Source organism: Scyliorhinus torazame, chromosome 19 (assembly GCF_047496885.1).
Source record: "Scyliorhinus torazame isolate Kashiwa2021f chromosome 19, sScyTor2.1, whole genome shotgun sequence".
Taxonomy (NCBI): Eukaryota; Metazoa; Chordata; class Chondrichthyes; order Carcharhiniformes; family Scyliorhinidae; genus Scyliorhinus; species Scyliorhinus torazame.
In genome coordinates, this window is record NC_092725.1 from 53,177,684 (window position 1) to 53,197,378 (window position 19,695).

Sequence of the window (19,695 nt, forward strand, 5' to 3'; positions counted from 1 at the left end):
CTGCTTTCTTTAACTTCAAGCAGTACTCCCGTACACTCTTCCCTTTAATTCTCCTTCATTTCAAACCTTGCTCGTCATGGCCATCATTCGGGAAGGCATGTTCGCATCTGAGTAGATGATCAAGTCCAACCGTGGTTTCCTTGCAAGTCATCCAGATCTGTCCCTAGACACACAATTCTTGTATTATAAAGACAATAATTGATTCAACCTCCAGAGCACCTTAACCTTCTCTGATTCTGCAAATCTGTGGAGTGCTCAATGTGACCATTTCCAGATCCTAAATCTGTTTCCGCTCCCAGCTTGTTTTAAAAGTTCACTTCAAAATCCTGTTGATTCCTGGGATATAAAACTGGGCTGCTTTTTATTTTGTTGGTTGGTCAGTTTACAGAATTGCAGTGTGACTGCATGAACCTTCAATGTTTAATTTTACTTCAAGTTAAATGCATTCTTGCTGCAGGACTGATTACAATGTTTATTTGGGAGAATGTTTAGTATTATTTTTAGGTGAAGGTACACATCTCCAATTGGAAAGAGATCAAGAGCACAGAGCAACTAATTGGGAACAAAGTCCCATAGGGAGTGCCTTTAACTGCGTGTTTCCCGGGGCTTGCAGCACTGAGAAACACATGGCTATACAACGCGGCTCGTGTGGCATAAGGGGCCTCGGCGGGAACGCGCAGCCGAGGCCGCACATAGCCTTGTTTTGGACACTGAGGACCTCCGCTCGCTGGAACTCCCCAGTGAGATACAAGGCCTCTGAAGCAACCCTCGATCACCCCCCCCCCCCCAGCCCAAACGCACTATGGGAGGATCCTGGCCCCCCCCCCCCCCCCCATGCCCTCAACACCCACGCAGGGCACCCCCGGCCCGATTGTGCGCAAATATGCCAGCTTGGCATTGCCAAGTTGCCCAGGTGGCACTGCCAGGGCACCATCCTGCCCAAAGGAAATGCAGCTGGGGACCTTCAATCCCCAGAGTGATCCTACGAGTGCCATTCCCTCTGGTCCCAGTTTGTGCAGACCAGTGCTGAACAGCGCTTGCCAGAGGACTCCGAGGTGAAGGGGATAAATCCCAAAACTACAGGCACCTCGGGAATCTGCACATTAAAATGAGACTAGCTGTCTCGCTTTAATATGCAGATTTGTCAAAAAAGCGATCACGCCCAAATGGGCGGAATTTATATTGCAATGTTTCGCGAGCTAGTGCTAGATCTCGCGAAGCATTGTGAGCCGGGTAGATCCCAGGAGCGAGGTCACCTGGCTTTTATCGGCCATGCTGCGCCGCAGCGAGCTGACCTTCAGGCACCGCGTGGCAATTGGATTGCGCCCTCTATAACAAGAATCCTCTTGCTTTGCCATTCTAACTAGGACCAGCTCAGAGGTGGTCTTTCAGATCTGGCAAAAACACAAGGTTCCCTTTGCACTTTTTAGATGAACTCCCCAGCAAATTAGCCAATATTTGTCTGTGGGTCCTGCACACATGAAAAGTGGCAGCTATGCTTCCTACAACTGTGAATGTACATCTAAAAGTACATTAATTGACTGTGAAGAGTTCTAGCCATGCAAGTTTGTTTATCTCCCTTGTTCCATAATGAATGCCCCTTTCTCACTGAGCTTTTATTCAGCCCAGCTCCCAATATTCCCTTTGCCTTGCTCCCAGGGTTTCTGCTTTTGAAGTGTAGAATTGTAGAATTGACAGTGCAGAAGGAGGCCATTCTGCCCATTGAGTCTGCACCAGCCCTTGAAAAGAGCTCTCTACTAAAGCCCATGCCTCCACCCCATCCCAGTAACCCCACCTACCCTTTGGGACTCGAAGGGGCAATTTAGCATGGCCAATCCATCTAACCTGCACATCTATGGAATGTGGGAGGAAACCGGTGCACCCGGAGTAAACCCACGCAGACACTGGGAGAAAGTGAAAACTCCACACAGACAGTCACCCGAGGCAGGAATTGAACCCGGGACCCTGGAGCTGTGGGGCAACAGTGCTAACCGCTGTGCCACCATGCCACCCTTGATCTTTCCTTTTCAGTGTTTATTTTGCAACCTAAGGTTTATGATTTATTTTTAGCCTGACTCTGATATTTTTTAATATATATATATATATCCTGCCAGCCATTTATTTACTGGTGCTTTCGATGTTTGTGTTTGTTTTAATGGCACTCCCAGTGTTTCTGCACTTAACCATGTTTGTGCTGCTCCCTCTTGAGTCAAGTTACATTTCTTTTAATATTGTTTGTTTACTTCCACTCAGTGTTTGTGATTATAGGCGTGCAGGGGGCGCAAGATTTCCATTTATATAGTTTCCTTCATAACTTCCAGTCTGGTATCTGAAATGCTTTACAGTCAATTAGGTATTTTTGAAGCAACGTTGGAACACCTGACAGCCAGCTTCTGCACAACCAAGATCCCGCAGACCAAAATCTAATATAGCCAGATAATCTGTTTTAGCGATTTTGATTGTGGGATGTTGGCCAGTACACAGGGAGTAACTCTCCTGCTCTTCAATGGTTATTTGTTTGTCAGTGCAGGCTTGATGGGCCGAAGGGCTTCTGTAGTGTGTGTTTCTATGAAAGCTTGCCATGGAATCTTTCATGGCCGGAATTCTCCGGCCGCCGTGATCCCCTGTTCCCGCCGGCAGCGCACAACCCCTGCCCATGGATTTCCCGGCAGCATGGGTGACTTCAATGGGAAACCCTATTGATAAGTGGCGGGAGTAGAGAATTCCGCCGGAGTAGAGAATTCCGCCGCCAGTGTACGGCGCGCCATCGAGAAACACGCAGCTGGGGACCGGAGAATAGAACATACAGTGCAGAAAGAGGCCATTCGGCCCATCGAGTCTGCCCTGACCCACTTAAGCCCTCGCTTCCACCCTATCCCCATAACCCAATAACCCCATCTCACCTTTTTTGGTCACTAAGGGCAATTTATCATGGCCAGTCCACCTAACCTGCACGTCTTTGGACTGTGGGAGGAAACCGGAGCACCCGGAGGAAACCCACGCAGACATGGGGAGAACGTGCAGACTCCGCACAGACAGTGACCCAGCAATGCAGCCCCTTAATCTATCTGAGAGGATAAATGGAAAGATTGCTGCACAATGAACAATACAATGACCAACACCCAAGTGTGAAACTGTTGCTGCAGTAAAATGTGATCTACTGTTGAATTAGGTTGGTTGAAAAATATGTGATAAATATGTATGCAAACGCAGAGGCACTGCCCTGGTTATGCTACTGAACTCATTGTTCAGAGGCTTCAGTTAATAATCTGGAGAGCGGGCACTCAAATCCCACCAGGACACCTTGACAGTCTAAAATCAATTAACAAAATTCTGGGCATAGAAAGCGGAGATTGTTTCAAGTGACCATGAAGCTGTTTGCTTGTTGTAAAATCTCCAACTGGTTCCATAATACACGATGGGGAAGGAAAGCTGACACTTTTACCTGTTCTAACCTATTTGTGGCACCAGTCTACACCAACATTGTTGATTCCAAACTAAGTGGCTGAGGGAGTCACTCAAACATAGAACATAATACAGCACAGAACAGGCCCTTCGGCCCTCGATGTTGAGCCGAGCATTGTCCAAAACCAAGATCAAGCTATCCCACTCCCTGTCATTCTGGTGTGCTCCATGTGCCTATCCAATAATCGCTTGAAGGTTCCTAAAGTGTCCGACTCCACTATCACAGCAGGCAGTCCATTCCACACCCTAACCACTCTCTGAGTAAAGAACCTACCTCGGACATTCCTCCTACATCTCCCACCCTGAATCTTATAGTTATGCCCCCTTGTAACAGCTACATCCACCCAAGGAATTAATCTCTGAACGTCCACTCTATCTATCCCCCTCATCATCTTATAAACCTCTATTAAGTCGCCTCTCATCCTCCTCCACTCCAAAGAGAAAAGCCCCAGCTCCCTCAATCTTTCCTCATAAGACCTATCCTGCAAACCAGGCAGCATCCTGGTAAATCTCCTTTGCACCCTTTCAAATGCTTCCACATCCTTTCTATAGTGAGATGACCAGAACTGCGCACACTACTCCAAATGTGGTCTCACCAGGGTCATGCACAGTTGCAGCATAACCCCGCGGCTTTTACACTCAAGCCCCCTGTTAATAAACGCTAACACACTATAGGCCTTCTTCACGGCTCTATCCGCTTGAGTGGCAACTTTCAGAGATCTGTGGACATGAACCGCAAGATCTCTCTGTTCTTCCACATTCCTCAGAACCCTGCCATTGACCCTGTAATCCGCATTCAAATTTTTTCTACCAAAATTAATCACCTCGCACTCATTAGGGTTAAACTCCATCTGCCATTTTTCGGCCTAGCTCTGCATCCTGTCAATGTCTCCTTGCAGCCTACAAGAGCCCTCCACCTCATCCACTACTCCAGCAATCTTGGTGTCATCAGCAAATTTACTGACCCACCCTTCAGCCCCCTCCTCCAAGTCATTGATAAAAATCACAAATAGCAGAGGACCCAACACTGATCACTGTGGTATACCATTGGTAACTGGTTTTCAGTCTGAAAACTTTCCATCCACCACCACCCTCTGTCTTCTATGTGATAGCCAGTTACTTATCCAATTGGCCAAATTTCCCTCTATCCCACACCTCCTTACTTTCTTCATGAGCCGACCATGGGGAACCTTATCAAACGCCTTACTAAAATCCATGTGTACGACATCAACTGCTCTACCTTCATCTACACACTTAGTTACCTCCTCAAAGAATTCAATCAAATTTGTGAGGCAAGACTTGCCGTTCACTAATCCGTGGTGACTATCCCGGATTAAGCTGCATCTTTCCAAATGGTCATTAATCCTATCCTTCAGGACCTTTTCCATTAACTTACCGACCACCGAAGTAAGACTAACCGGCCTATAATTACCAGGGTCATTCCTATTCCCTTTCTTGAACAGAGGAATAACATTCGCCACTCTCCAGTCCTCTGGCACTATCCCCATGGACAGTGAGATCAAAGCCAAAGACTCTGCAATCTCATCCCTTGCCTCCCAAAGAATCCTTGGATATATCCCATCTGGCCCAGGGGACTTATCGACCCTAAGGTTTTTCAAAATTGCTAATTCATCCTTCCTCAGAACATCTACCTCCTCCAGCCGACCCTCCTGAATCACACACTCATCCTCAAAAACATGGCCCCTCTCCTTGGTGAACACTGAAGAAAAGTATTCATTCTACGCCTCTCCTATTTCTTCTGACTCCAGGCACAAGTTCCCACTACTGTCCTTGTGCCCAAACCTTACCCTGGTCATTCTTTTATTTCTCACATAAGAGTAAAATGCCTTGGGGTTTTCCTTGATCCAACCTGCCAAGGACTTCTCTTGCCCCCTCCTAGCTCTCCTAAGCTCTTTTTTTTTTTTTTAGCTCATTCCTTGCTACCTTGTAACCCTCAAGTGACCCAACTGAACCGTATTTTCTCATCCTTACATACGCTTCCTTTTTCCTCTTGACAAGACATTCAACCTCTTTTGTGAACCATGGTTCCCTCACATGGCCATTTACTCCCTGTTCCCATCTTTGTTCCCATTTTATGTTCCCTAATTCTTGCGTAATCGCATCGTAATTACCCCTCCCCCAATTATAAACCTTGCCCTGCCGTATGGCCCTATCCCCCTCCATTGCAATAGTGAAAGACACCGAATTGTGGTCACTATCTCCAAAGTGTTCTCCCACAAACAAACCTAACACTTGGCCCGGTTCAATACCCAGTCCCAAATCCAATGTGGCCCCCCCTCTTGTTGGCCTATCCACATATTGTGTCAGGAAACCCTCCTGCACACACTGTACAAAAACTGCCCCATCCAAACTGTTGGACCTATAGAGATTCCAATCAATATTTGGAAAGTTAAAGTCACCCATGACAACTACCCTGAGACCTCCACACCTATAATCCACACACAATCTGTTTTGCAATTTCTTCCTCCACATCTCTATTACTATTTGGGGGCCTATAGAAAACTGCTAACGTGACTGCTCCTTTCCTATTTCTAATTTCGGCCCATATTACCTCAGTAGGCAGATCCCCTTCGAACTGCCTTTCTGCAGCCTTTAAACTATCCTTGATTAACAATGCTACTCCTTCACCTCTTTTACTACCTTCCCTACTCTTACTGAAACATCTATGCCCCGGAACTTCCAACAACCATTCCGGTCCCTGTTCTAACCATGTCTCCGTAATGGCCACAACATCATAGTCCCCAGTACCAATCCACGCTCCAAGTTCACCTACCTTATTCCGGATGCTCCTTGCATTGAAGTAGACACACTTCAACCCACCTTTCTGTCTGCCGGTACACTCCTGCGACCTTGATACCCTCCTCAGTACCTCACTACTCTCAACACTGGCTTCTGGACTACAGCTCGTTTCCCATCCCCCTGACAAATTAGTTTAAACCCCCCCCCGAAGAGCTGTAGCAAATTTCCCTCCAAGGATATTGATGCCCCTCTGGTTCAGGTGCAAACCGTCCTGTCTGTACAGATCCCACCTTCCCCAGAATGTGCTCCATTTATCCACATAACTGAAACCCTCCCTCTTACGTAGGGCAGCACGGTAGCATTGTGGATAGCACAATTGCTTCACAGCTCCAGGGTCCCAGGTTCGATTCCCGGCTTGGGTACTGTCTGTGCGGAGTCTGCACATCCTCCCCATGTGTGCGTGGGTTTCCTCCGGGTGCTACGGTTTCCTCCCACAGTCTAAAGATGTGCGGGTTAGGTGGATTGGCCATACTAAATTGCCCATAGTGTCCAAAATTGACCTTCGTGTTTGGTGGGGTTACTGGGTTATGGGGATAGGGTGGAGGGGTGGACCTTGGGTAGGGTGCTCTTTCCAAGAGCCGGTGCAGACTCGATGGGCCGAATGGCCTCCTTCTGCACTGTAAATTCTATGATAGTAAATTCTATGATACACCATCCCTGCAGCCACGTGTTTATCTGCACTCTCCCTGTTCCTCACCTCCCTAGCACGTGGCACCGGCAACAAACCAGAGATGACAACATGGTTTGTCCTGGCTCTCAGCTTCTACCCTAGCTCCCTAAATTCCTGTTTTAAATCCCCGTCCCTTCTCTTACCTATGTCGTTGGTACCGATGTGCACCACGACTTGTGACTGTTCCCCCTCCCCCTTAAGGATTCTGAAAACACGGTCCGAGACGTCACGGACCCTGGCACCCGGGAGGCAACATACCATCCGTGAGTCTCTTTCGCTGCCACAGAACCGTGTCCCTCTAACTATCGAGTCCCTAATACCTATTGCTCCAATAACTATATGCTTGCCTTCACTTGAACTCTGTTGTATCAATGCACTTTGCCCAGTGGTTAGAGAAGGATCACTACCATCTTCTCCAGTGCAGCAAGCGATGGGCAATAAATGCAACAACACAATTGGATTAAAAAAAAATAAGGCAAATTTCTCTCTGTTTTGTCCCAGGTTCCGTGCCACCATGTACCCATGTCCTGAATCTGCCAGTGAGCGCCGGGAAATGGCTGCTGGTGTGAAGACACGCATTGAGGATCTGAATACTGTAAGTGAGCTACCAGGAGCGCTGGACATGTCGGGGGTGGATAATTCACTCAATGTTGTTTTGTGTAATGAGCAGCAATTGCCACTTGTCTTGACTGTTGCACTCAGTCGGAATCGGAGTAATAACTCTAGTTGTAACGTAACAGCACCTCCAGCTCTCAAAGGATGTGGGCAGCAGATGTATGAGAGCACCCCCCTCTCCTCATCTCATGCCCATCCTGATTTGGAAGAATATCACTATTCATGGTAGTGTCGCTGGGTCAACATTCTAGAAATCTCTCCCTAAAGTGGTACCTCCACTGCATGGACTGCAATGGTTCAACAATAGAGCCATTACCACCTTCGAGAGGAACTCTGGGCAGTCAATAAATGCAGAGTCATTGACGTGCACATTCTGAGAATGATATTTTTTTAAAACCCCAATATGCCGGAGGTGAGGGCAGTATGAAGCAGCAACACTGCTTGTGGCCGCTAACACAAATGTTCTCGTCCCTGTTCAGTCAAGCTCACTTATTAACTTTATAAAAACAGAAAGTGCTGGAAAAAGGTAGCGGATCTGACAGCATCTGTGGAGAGAGAAAGAGCGAGTTAATGTTTCGAGTCCGGATGACTTCTTCAGAGCTGGAGAGAGGTAGAAATGTGACTGGTTTTATGCTGTTGAGAAAGTGGGGAGGGGGCTGGTGGAGCAAAAGAGAGGATCAGGATTATTAACTTTAATAGCACTTATGTTAACACTTATTAACTTAACTGGCTGCTGAAGTATGAGGACTGGACTTTACACAAATCAACTAACTGAACACACACAGCAACACCATTACTACAGCTAATGCAACCCCCTGCCCCGAACACACAGTAACCAACCTAGAAACGTTCAGCAACGCCATCACCACAGCTAATGCAACTACCCCCCCCCCTCCGCTGCCCCACACATGTACGACCAGTGGGAGTGTAGTGATACATAAGCATATTAGCTGAGCTGCAGCTATATTCAATATTTCATCATATAACAAAAGAAGACAATCTGTGTTCTGGTGGATTTATACATTTAATAATAATCGCTTATTGTCACAAGTAGGCTTCAGTGAAGTTACTGTGTGTAGCGCACAATGACTTACGAGAGAAACGAGAAGTGATGAAGTCGATTCAGGCTTTATTAAGCGAGACTTGTCCCCAGCAGCTCAGCAACAGAATGAAGCGGCGGGGAGAAGCTCGGGTTCTTATACTCCGCCTTCAGGGCAGAGCCAGGAGTCGGCAGCCAACCAGGACCCGGGATCTGTCAGCCAATAGCATCACGGCTTCATAGTCCCACATGACCCCTAATACATGCCACCACATTCACCCCTTGTTAAAAAGGAACCCGGCGGGGTGGTGGTTTGCATGGTGGTAGGGGTTTACAAGGCTGGCCCTGGAAGGAAAATTTCGGACATTTTACTACAGTTTTAGCCCTACACTGGGCTATGTACAAGTTTGTGAAAAACTATTTACAATATTAGCAAAAAAGTTCTTTTTTTTTTTGGTTACAACAACATTCTTGGTGTCACGCGGATTCCACGAGTCGAGCGGGCGGTCTGGTCTTCCTCGTCGACCGCCTCAGCCCCGGTGGTGGTTCAGGTGCTTGTTCGGTCGTTGTCGTCTCCGGGAGCGTTTCGGTGTTTGTTCCTGTTTTACTCCTGGGCGGGCACGGGAGGAGGACCTATCCCCCCGGGAAGGGGGCGGTCGCGGGGTGCGCCGGTGGCAGGGAGGGGATGACCGGTATCGGGGGTGTGTGTGTGTTGCCGGCGTGCGCCAGGTCCCGCAGGGAGACCGTGTCCTGTCGGCCGTCGGGGTACGCCACATAGGCGTACTGCGGGTTCGCGTGGAGAAGGTGAACCCTCTCAACCAACAGGTCCGATTTGTGCGCCCGCACATGTTTCCGGAGCAAGATGGGTCCTGGGGATGCCAGCCAGGTCGGCAGCGACGTTCCGGAGGAGGACTTCCTGGGGAAAACAAGGAGGCGCTCATGAGGCGTTTGGTTAGTGGTGGTACACAGCAGCGACTGGATGGAGTGGAGAGCATCCGGGAGGACCTCCTGCCACCGGGGAACTGGGAGATCCCTGGACCGTAGGGCCAGTAGGACGGTCTTCCAGACCGTGCCGTTCTCCCTCTCTACTTGCCCGTTCCCCCGGGGGTTGTAGCTGGTCGTCCTGCTTGAGGCTATGCCCTTACTGAGCAGGAATTGACGCAGCTCGTCACTCATGAAGGAGGACCCCCGTCGCTATGGATATACGCGGGGCAACTGAACAGTGTGAATATGGTGCAAAGGGCTTTAATGACTGTGGCCGCTGTCATGTCGGGGCAGGGGATGGCGAAGGGGAAACGAGAGTACTCGTCCACCACGTTCAGGAAGTATGCGTTGCGGTCAGTGGAGGGGAGGGGCCCTTTGAAATCCAAACTGAAGCGTTCAAAGGGGCGGGAAGCCTTGATCAGGTGCGCTCTATCCGGCCTGAAAAAGTGCGGTCTGCACTCTGTGCAGATGTGGCAGTTCCTGGTGACTGTACGGACCTCCTCCACAGAGTAGGGGAGGTTGCGGGACTTAACAAAATGGTAGAACCGAGTGACCCCCGGGTGGCAGATGTCCTCGTGGAGGGCTTGGAGATGGTCTATTTGTGTGTTGGCACATGTGCCGCGGGATAGGGCATCGGACGGCTCGTTCAGCTTTCTCGGACGGCTCGTTCAGCTTTCCGGGACGGTACAAGATCTCATAGTTGAAGGTGGAGACCTCGATCCTCCACCTTAAGATCTTGTCATTTTTAATTTTGCCCCTCTGTGCATTATCGAACATGGAGGCTACCGACCGTTGGTCGGTGAGGAGAGTGAATCTCCTGCCGGCCAGGTAATGCCTCCAATGACGCACAGCTTCCACTATGGCTTGGGCTTCCTTTTCCACTGAGGAGTAGCGGATTTCTGAGGCGTGGAGGGTCCGGGAGAAAAAGGCCACGGGTCTGCCCGCTTGGTTAAGGGTGGCCGCCAGAGCTACGTCAGATGCGTCGCTCTCGACCTGGAAGGGGAGGGACTCGTCGATGGCGCGCATAGTGGCCTTTGCGATATCCGCTTTGATGCGGCTGAAGGCCTGGCAAGCCTCTGTCGACAGGGGGAAGGTAGTGGACTGTATTAGCGGGCGGGCCTTATCTGCATACTGGGGGACCCACTGGGCGTAATATGAAAAGAAACCCAGGCAACGTTTCAGGGCTTTGGAGCAGCGGGGGAGGGGAAATTCCATAAGGGGGTGCATGCGTTCGGGGTCGGGGCCTATTATCCCATTGTGCACTATGTATCCCAGGATGGCCAACCGGTTTGTGCTAAAAACGCACTTTTCCTCGTTGTATGTGAGGTTCAGGGCGTTAGCGGTCTGGTGGAACTTTTGGAGGTTGGCGTCGTGGTCCTGCCGATTGTGGCCGCAGATGGTTACGTTGTCGAGATACGGGAACGTGGCCTGCAACCCGTGTTGATCAACCATTCGGTCCATCTCCCGTTGGAAGACCGAGACCCCGTTCATGACACCAAATGGGACCCTTAGGAAGTGGTATAGCCGCCTGTCTGCCTCGAAGGCTGTGTACTTGCGGTCACCTGGGCGGATGGGGAGCTGGTGGTAGGCGGACTTGAGGTCCGCGGTGGAGAAAACCTTATACTGGGCAATCCGATTTACCATGTCGAATATGCGGGGGAGAGGGTACGCATCTAGCTGTGTGTACCTGTTGATGGTCTGGCTATAGTCTACGACCATCCTTTGCTTCTCCCCGGTCTTTACTACTACCACCTGTGCTCTCCAGGGACTATTGCTGGCCTGGATTATGCCTTCCTTCAGCAACCGCTGGACTTCAGACCGAATAAATATCCGGTCCTGGGCGCTGTACCGTCTGCTCCTAGTGGCGACGGGTTTGCAATCCGGGGTGAGGTTTGCAAACCAGGACGGCGGTTCAACCTTGAGAGTTGCGAGGCCGCAGATAGAAAGTGGGGGTATTGGGCCGCCGAATTGAAATGTTAGGCTCTGCAGGTTACACTGGAAATCTAATCCCAGTAATGTGGGCGCGCAGAGTTGGGGAAGGACGTAGAGCCTGTAGTTCTTAAACTCCCTCCCTTGCACCGTTAGGTTCGCGATGCAGAACCCTTTGATCTCTACGGAGTGGGATCCTGCAGCTAGGGAAATCTTTTGCGTGCTTCGATGGATGGTCAGAAAACAGCGTCTTACCGTGTCTGGGTGAATAAAACTTTCAGTGCTCCTGGAGTCGATCAGGCATGGTGTCTCGTATCCGTTGATCAGCACCGTTGTCGTCGTCTGGAGCGTCCGGGGCCGCGATTGATCCAGTGTCACCGAAGCCAGTCGTGGTAGTAGTGTCGCGGCGTCTCCTTCGTACCCCGTGGAGCCGTCGATGCTGGGGTCCTTTGTTGTCAACCAAGATGGTGGCGTCTATGAATTGCACGCGGCCGGGGGTGGACCAAATGGCCGCCCCCATGGATCGCACGTGGTCGGGGGTGGACAAAATGGCCGCCCCCATGAATCGCACGTGGCTGGGGGGTCACAAGATGGCGGCGCCCATCCTCCCTTCGTGGTGCCCGGGACCCAAAATGGCGGCACCCGCGGGTCGCACATGGGGCGCTGGGGGGGTTGGGGAGCGTTTGGGATGTGCTGGGCTTGTTCTTCTCCGGGGATTGCGGCGACCCCCCCGGGACCGGCACACTGCCGCATAATGGCCCTTCTTGCCGCAGCTTTTACAAATAGCAGCGCGGGCCGGGCAGCGCTGCCGGGGGTGTTTCGCTTGCCCGCAGAAATAGCAGCGGGCCCTCCCGGGATGGTCTGGAGCTTTAACCGCGCAGCCCTGCGAGGGGGGGGGGTTTGTCGCAATGGGGGTCCACGGAGCCCAAGGGGCTGCCGCGCGGTCGGGGCCGTAGGCGCGGGCGTTTTGCGAGGCCACATCTAGGGAAGCTGCAAGGGCCCGTGCCTCTGGGAGTCCTAGCGACTCTCTTTCTAAAAGTCTTTGGCGGATTTGGGGAGAGTTCATACCTGCCACAAATGCATTGCGAATTAGCATGTCCGTGTGTTCGATCGCGTTCACCGGCGGGCAGCTGCAGCCCCGTCCCAAAATTAGCAGCGCGGCGTAGAATTCTTCTAGCGATTCTCCGGGACTTTGCCGTCTCGTCGCGAGTTGGTGGCGTGCGTAGACCTGGTTAACGGGCCGAACGTAGATGCCCTTCAGTAATGCGAGCGCCGTCGGGAAATCCTCTGCGTCTTCTATGAGAGGGTAAATTTCCGGGCTTACCCTCGAATGCAGGACCTGCATTTTCTGGTCTTCTGTGATCCGGCCGGGGGCCATTCGGAGGTAGCCTTCAAAACATGCTTGCCAGTGTTCAAATACTGCTGCCGAGTTCGCTGCGTGGGGGCTGATCCGCAGGCATTCCGGGGCGATCCGGAGCTCCATAGTCTTTTAAGCTCGCTTAATAAATTGTAGCGCACGATGACTTACGAGAGAGACGAGAAGTGATGAAGTCGATTCAGGCTTTATTAAGCGAGACTTGTCCCCAGCAGCTCAGCAACAGAATGAAGCGGCGGGGAGAAGCTTGGGTTCTTATCCTCCACCTTCAGGGCGGAGCCAGGAGTCGGCAGCCAACCAGGGCCCGGGATCTGTCAGCCAATAGCATCACGGCTTCACAGTCCCACATGACTGTCCCACATTGGGGCAGCACGGTAGCCTTGTGGATAGCACAATTGCTTCACAGCTCCAGGGTCCCAGGTTCGATTCTGGCTTGGGTCACTGTCTGTGCGGAGTCTGCACATCCTCCCCGTGTGAGCGTGGGTTTCCTCCGGGTGCTCCGGTTTCCTCCCACAGTCCAAAGATGTGCAGGTTAGGTGGATTGGCCATGATAAATTGCCCTTAGTGTCCAAAATTGCCCTTAGTGTTGGGTGGGGTTACTGGGTTATGGGGATAGGGTGGCGGTGTTGACCTTGGGTAGGGTGCTCTTTCCAAGAACCGGTGCAGACTCGATGGGCCGAATGGCCTCCTTCTGCACTGTAAATTCTATGAAAAAAAATAAAATTCTATGACCCCTAATACATACCACCACACTGTGTAAAGCCCCAAGTCGCCACATTCCGGCACCTGTTCAGGGAGGCCGGTACCTGAATTGAACCCGCGCTGCTGGCCTTGTTTCATAGAATTTACAGTGCAGAAGGAGGCCATTCGGCCCATCGAGTCTGCACCGGCTCTTGGAAAGAGCACACTACCCAAGGTCCACACCTCCACCCTATCCCCATAACCCAGTCACCCCACCCAACACTAAGGGCAATTTATCATGGCCAATCCACCTAACCTGCACATCTTTGGACTGTGGGAGGAAACCGGAGCACCCGGAGGAAACCCACGCACACACTGGGAGGATGTGCAGACTCCGCACAGACAGTGACCCAAGCCGGAATCGAACCTGGGACCCTGGAGCTGTGAAGCAATTATGCTATCCACAATGCTACCGTGCTGCCCTTAATAATAATCATCGCTTATTGTCACAAGTAGGCTTCAATTAAGTTAGTGAAAAGCCCCTAGTCGCCACATTCCACCGCCTGTTCGGGGAGGCCGGTAGGGGGATTGAACCCGCATTGCTGGCCTTGTTCCGCATTACAAGCCGGCTGTTTGGCCCACTGTGCTAAACCAGCCCCTTTTCTGAAGGTGTGTGTGAGAACTGTCGGTGAAAAATTCATATCCTGGGTTTCTGGGGCATTTCCTCCCCCTATCCTTCCCTCTGCTGCTTACTCGCGTCCCCCACAAGACATTTTAATTTCATACTTCTGTCCCCAATAGATTTTACAACACATTGGTGTCTAGTGAAGTTCTACCTCTAAAGCCAAAAATACTGGCGATGAATGCACTAGACACCAAGGCATGTCGCCTGCAAAAAGCAGCAGGTTTCAGAAACCAGGCCATAAAGACACCTTTATGGTGTCATTGGTGAAGTTGCTCAATATTGACATTGGGCAACTTCACTTTTATCCTTTCCTATTTCTGAGAAAGATTTAGTGAGTTTCCATCCATACACATCTTTGAGCCAGAGTCACCATCTCCGATAACATCCACAATTAGGCCGTGTTTTCTCATAGCTAGCTGTTTCACCATCAGGGGTGCATGAGGGACCAAGTCAGGAACATTACTAACATGAGATGAAGTAATGCAAATAGGATGTGCAATATTATTATAAACAAAAAAACTACCTCTACTTGTAGCCCAGAAGCACGGGGTGCTGCCCCCCTGGCCGGGCGGGGGGGGGGGGGGGGGGGGGCGGGGGGGGGGGGGGGGGGTGGGGGGGGCAACGCCCTCCCAAACTACAGGCACCAGGTGCCCCCCCCCCCCCCACAACCAAACAGGCATTGGGGGGCTGCCCTACCACACAGGGGAACCACCCACCAATGGGGCTCCAACAGAGGGCCTGCCCCTGGCACTGCCTGGGTGGCATTGTCAAGGTGCCTAGGCATGTCCCTCTCCCCCAGGGTGTTGACTTCTTTATTTCTATGCGAACCACAAGCTGTTTCTTATATTGACTGAATGACCACACAACCAGTATATTAGTCCAAAGACAGTTTATTAACAGGCACACTTGTTTTATATGCAATGATTCACGTGGCTACGCACTAAACTAAACCTAATAACTAAGATGACCTTTACTTAACTTCGGGGTGACCGGCTCTGTGTGGGAGATAAGGCCTTTATCTGCGTCCACGTGGGTCGTTTGGAAGTCTTCAGGTTTGTCTCGGCTGGGCTCGTCCTTCAGGTAGCGATCGCGGGTCCTTGAACTTGGCTGGTTGATATGCTGCAATTGGTCGCACACAGGCCGGTCCAAAAGATCCAAGCCCTAGTGCGCAGGGCTTCTTATCCTTCTTTTTCGCGCCCTTTTGGGTCCTAACTCCAGCTCCAATGGATCGATAGAGTTTTGATCACCGTCATTGATCATGGCCAATTAAGGGCGGATACCTTGGTGGTTGGGCAGGTCCTAGCTGTCATTGTTCCAAGTACATGGGCTTTTCCAGATAAGGGGAAGTGGCGCGGTTAGTCTGCTACTGCTGTAGTTCCTTGATTCAAACTCTATTGTTCTGGGGGGAAAGGTGATTGGCTTTTAATTGGGTGCAAGTTTCGGTCAGGTCAAGGTCCAAGTTGACCACAATTCCCATGGTCCTTTGCAGGTGGCCATCTTAGATGGCTACAGGGGGCTCTACTTTTCTTTGTACCCCCGACGCGTAAGAATATTCAGTGAGGGGGAACATATTGCAGGGAAGCCCAAGAATGAAATTTATTGCAATTTATTGAAATGTGGTTTCCGCTCCTTCTGGGCATGGACCTCATTATGTTGCAGGCGAGGGCATCTATAATTGATAAACAAGATCTCAATGACGGGAATTTTGATTCCTGAATCATGCCGGTCCATGTCGCCATTTATGCTGATGGCTAACGTGGGCTCAGAATTGCCCCTAATGTTTTGAGTCTCAAATCCAATACAACTCTTCTTCAGAACTGTGCCAGTGAACTTATTTCTGCCCCACTGAATTTATTTCTTCCTACAATGAATCTCGTTTTCCTCCCCTGATCCAGTCCCTTTTATGATTCTTCTGATGACCCGTGTCCTTTCAACAATTTACAGTTTTCTGACCCGAACCACCACCTCTTCACTACAAACATCCGATCCCTCTGCACCTCCATCTCCCTCCAGGGTGACTTGTGGGATCTCCGCTTCTTCCTTAGTGGGGGGTGCCCAAACAATCCCCATCTTTCTCCACTCTCCTCCACATGGCCGAACTTGTTCTCTCGTTGAACAATTTCTCCTTGAACTTGTCTCACTTCTTCCTTATAAAAATTGTGGCTCTGGGTGTGAAGAGATGCAATTGAGGTAGCTTTGAGAGTCAGTGGGCTTGTAATGAAGGTTGGTAGATAGTCTGTCCCCAGAAATAGAGATAAGGAAGTGTCGGAGATGGGTCATGTGAAGGTGAGCGAAGGGTGGAATATCAATGCAAATTTGACTGATGTTCCCACTTCCAGGTGAGAGCCTGAAGTGGCACCGATACGGTTATCGCTGTACCAGTACGTTGATTACTATATTGCTGTTGCTTCATGATCTCGTTTGGGACTGGAAGAATTAGTCAATCTTGTTTCCAATTTCCACCCTCCTCCCACTTTCACATGGTCCATCCCTGACACTCCTCTTCCCTTGTTTGGCTTCCCTGTCTCTCTTTCTGGGGATAAACTGTCTAATAGTCATTATAAACCCACAGCTACTTCGTCTAAGGTGGGGTTTTCTGGAAAAGAACAAGGAACAATTTAACAGCTGACCTGTCCCAGGTAATTTAGAATGAAAGATTGCCAGGCAAAACTGTAACAGAACAAAAGTCAACCTTTGAAGAGATTTGTACATCTTTTCAAAAGATACACATATTTAGAGTAGGGCAAGTCATTTCATTAGATTTGGTGAAAATCCTGTCAACGTTGGCGACCTTAATGAGTATTAATGTCAAGGGAAGAAGCAACATGGACTTTATTGTCTCAGTGGAAATCAGGTTGGCTCCAGGTTGGACTTGGTTGGCTTTTACATCAAAACATTTTTGATTAGGCTAGGACTTATCTTGCCTTGTGTCTTTCAACTTTAGAATGCTCACATGTCTTCTCAATGCAATTGGCTAGTGGTTAACTATCGTTCCTCCTTCTGTAAACTTTTAGTATTTACATCTATTGGGTTCTCTTAGAATAAATCAATTAAAATGGATGATGTAGACTTCTTATCCTCTATTTTGTAACATTACAACTTTTTTTAGTCATAGGTTTTAAAATGAGATGATATAAAACGTGCAATTTCATTCATTTTTTTCCCCTCAAAATTAATTTGTTAACTTAAAACACGAAATGGGTTTAATATTTCATAAAAGCCTCTGAGAATTCACTTATTGATTCTTTAGGTACTTAACCAGACAGAAAGCCATCGCCGCCGGGTACTGCACGAAGCGGCGAAAAGCCTACAAAACTGGCAAGTGAAGGTTGTGAAAATGAAGGCGATCTATCATACTCTGAACCTGTGCAACATTGACGTGACCCAGCAGTGCCTGATTGCAGAGACCTGGTGTCCGGTAGCTGATATGGATCGGATCAAGATGGCACTCAACCAAGGGAAGGTGAGCAGCTGAACTGTGAATAAGGTAGCGTATTGAAGGTATGTTATGTTACGAAGAGGTTTAAAAAAAAATTTAATTCAAAAAAATAATCTTTATTGTCACAAGTAGGCTTACATTAACACTGGAATGTAGTTACTGTGAAAAGCCCCTAGTCGCCACATTCCGGCGTCAGTTCGGGCACACAGAGGGAGAATTCAGAATGTCCAAATTACCTAACAGCACGTCTTTCAGGACTTGTGGGATGAAACCGGAGCACCGGGAGAACGTGCAGACGCTGCACAGACAGTGACCCAAGCCAGGAATCGAACCTGGGACCCTGGTGCTGTGAAGGAACTGTGCTAACTACTATGCTACCGTACCGCCCTGGAAACATGGGTTCCAAACCATGTAACTGGAAATGGGATTACCCTCATTTGTTGTGCTAAGTAATTTTGCTTCTGGGAGCTTCACATGCCTGCTGTTTTTATTTTGCCCAGAAATTGTGCCGCGAAATTGCTGAGATTTGCTACTTTATAAACAATGACCCCAGTAGTCCCAACGTCCTTGCAGGGTAATCGATGAAGAATCATGGAATAATAGGCTATATGGAATGTCCTCCTCCTGCTCCTATTTTCGATGTTATGGATTAAAGTTATAGGTTTAAAGTTATGAAGAGGATTGGGCTGATTTTGTTGCAAAGCTGTGTTGTTTTAAACAGCACTTATTTTTTTCACAAATCTTACAGTAACTTCAGTTAAGGGCAGATGTGCAACTCAAAGTGAAACTCCTGCAGTTGCTATCCACGATTTGCCACAAATAGCAACTTTCTGTCTAGTTGCTGGTTTAAGTGCATTGTCCAGAGGAATTTTCTTGTTTCTGGCCCCACGAGGGAGGAGCCATCGCCACATCTGGCCTGAGAAATGAGGTGGATGTAATAGTTCATGCCTCAGTAGGGGAGCATTTAGGAAACAGTGATAATAGTAAAGGTTTAGGTTAGCTATGGAAAAGAACAAGGAGCAATTTAACGTTTTAAAACATGGAAGAGGATGAATTTGAGTGACTTGGGAACAGATTTGTCCCAGGTAATTTGGAATGAAAGATTGCCAGGCAAAGCTGTAACAGAACATAGCCAACCTTTAAAGAGGTGATGGTTTAGGTATAGTTGAGAGAAAAATAGAGCACCCTGGATGATGAAAGAGATGGAGAATAGACTGAAGCAAAAATAAAGGACGAATATGACAGTTAAGTGTAGACAAGTGTAGATTCATTTCAGAAAGCATGGATTAGATAACCAACGTAATTGAGTATTTCTCATACGGTAACTGAGAGAGTTAGTGAAGTTAATACTGTTGATGTGGTGTACATGAACTTCCAAAAGGCGTTAGTGTCACGTTATAACCTTGCCAGCTCATGGAACAAACGGGACAGTTACAACGTTTATTGAGTGAAAAGAAACACTAATGGCGAATGGTTGTTTTTCAAACCGAAGGAAGATGTACAGTGGGCTTCCACAGGGATTGGTACCAGGTCTACTGCATTCCTTGATTAGGAGGAAAGTGGTCGAGCTTCAGGCCATAGGTTGGTGGAGTGGATATATGGCTGGTGAAGTGTGAGGTGATACATTTTGCTGGGATGAAAAAGGAGAGGCAATGCTAAATAAGGATACACTTCTATGGGAGATGCAGGAGCAGAGTGATGTGATACACAAACCATTAAAGCTGGAGGGTTGAGAAAGCGGTTGCAAAGGCATTCAACACCTTGGACTTCCTCACTAGAGGCAAGGACGTCACGACGAAACTCTGTTTGGCCTCAACTGGAATATTGTATCCAATGTTGGGCATCACATTTCAGGAAGGACGCAATGCCTATAAAAAAGTGCAGAAAAGATTTACGAAAATAGTTCCGCAGTTATTCAGTTATGCGGATAGGCTCGAAAAGCTGGGCTAGTTTTCCCGAGAGAAAGGTGAGCAATTTTATAGGGATGTTCAAA

At 49.2% G+C, this 19,695-nt stretch overlaps 1 protein-coding gene across 1 annotated transcript in view; it reads left to right on the plus strand.

The window, feature by feature from the left end:
- Window positions 1–19,695, plus strand: part of LOC140396129 (V-type proton ATPase 116 kDa subunit a 4-like) — a 204,280-nt gene that overhangs the window by 96,186 nt on the left and 88,399 nt on the right. The window contains exons 9-10 of the mRNA XM_072484282.1: window positions 7,457–7,550; window positions 17,514–17,726. Of these exons, the coding sequence (XP_072340383.1) occupies window positions 7,457–7,550; window positions 17,514–17,726 (307 nt within the window). The remainder of the gene's footprint in view (window positions 1–7,456; window positions 7,551–17,513; window positions 17,727–19,695) is intronic.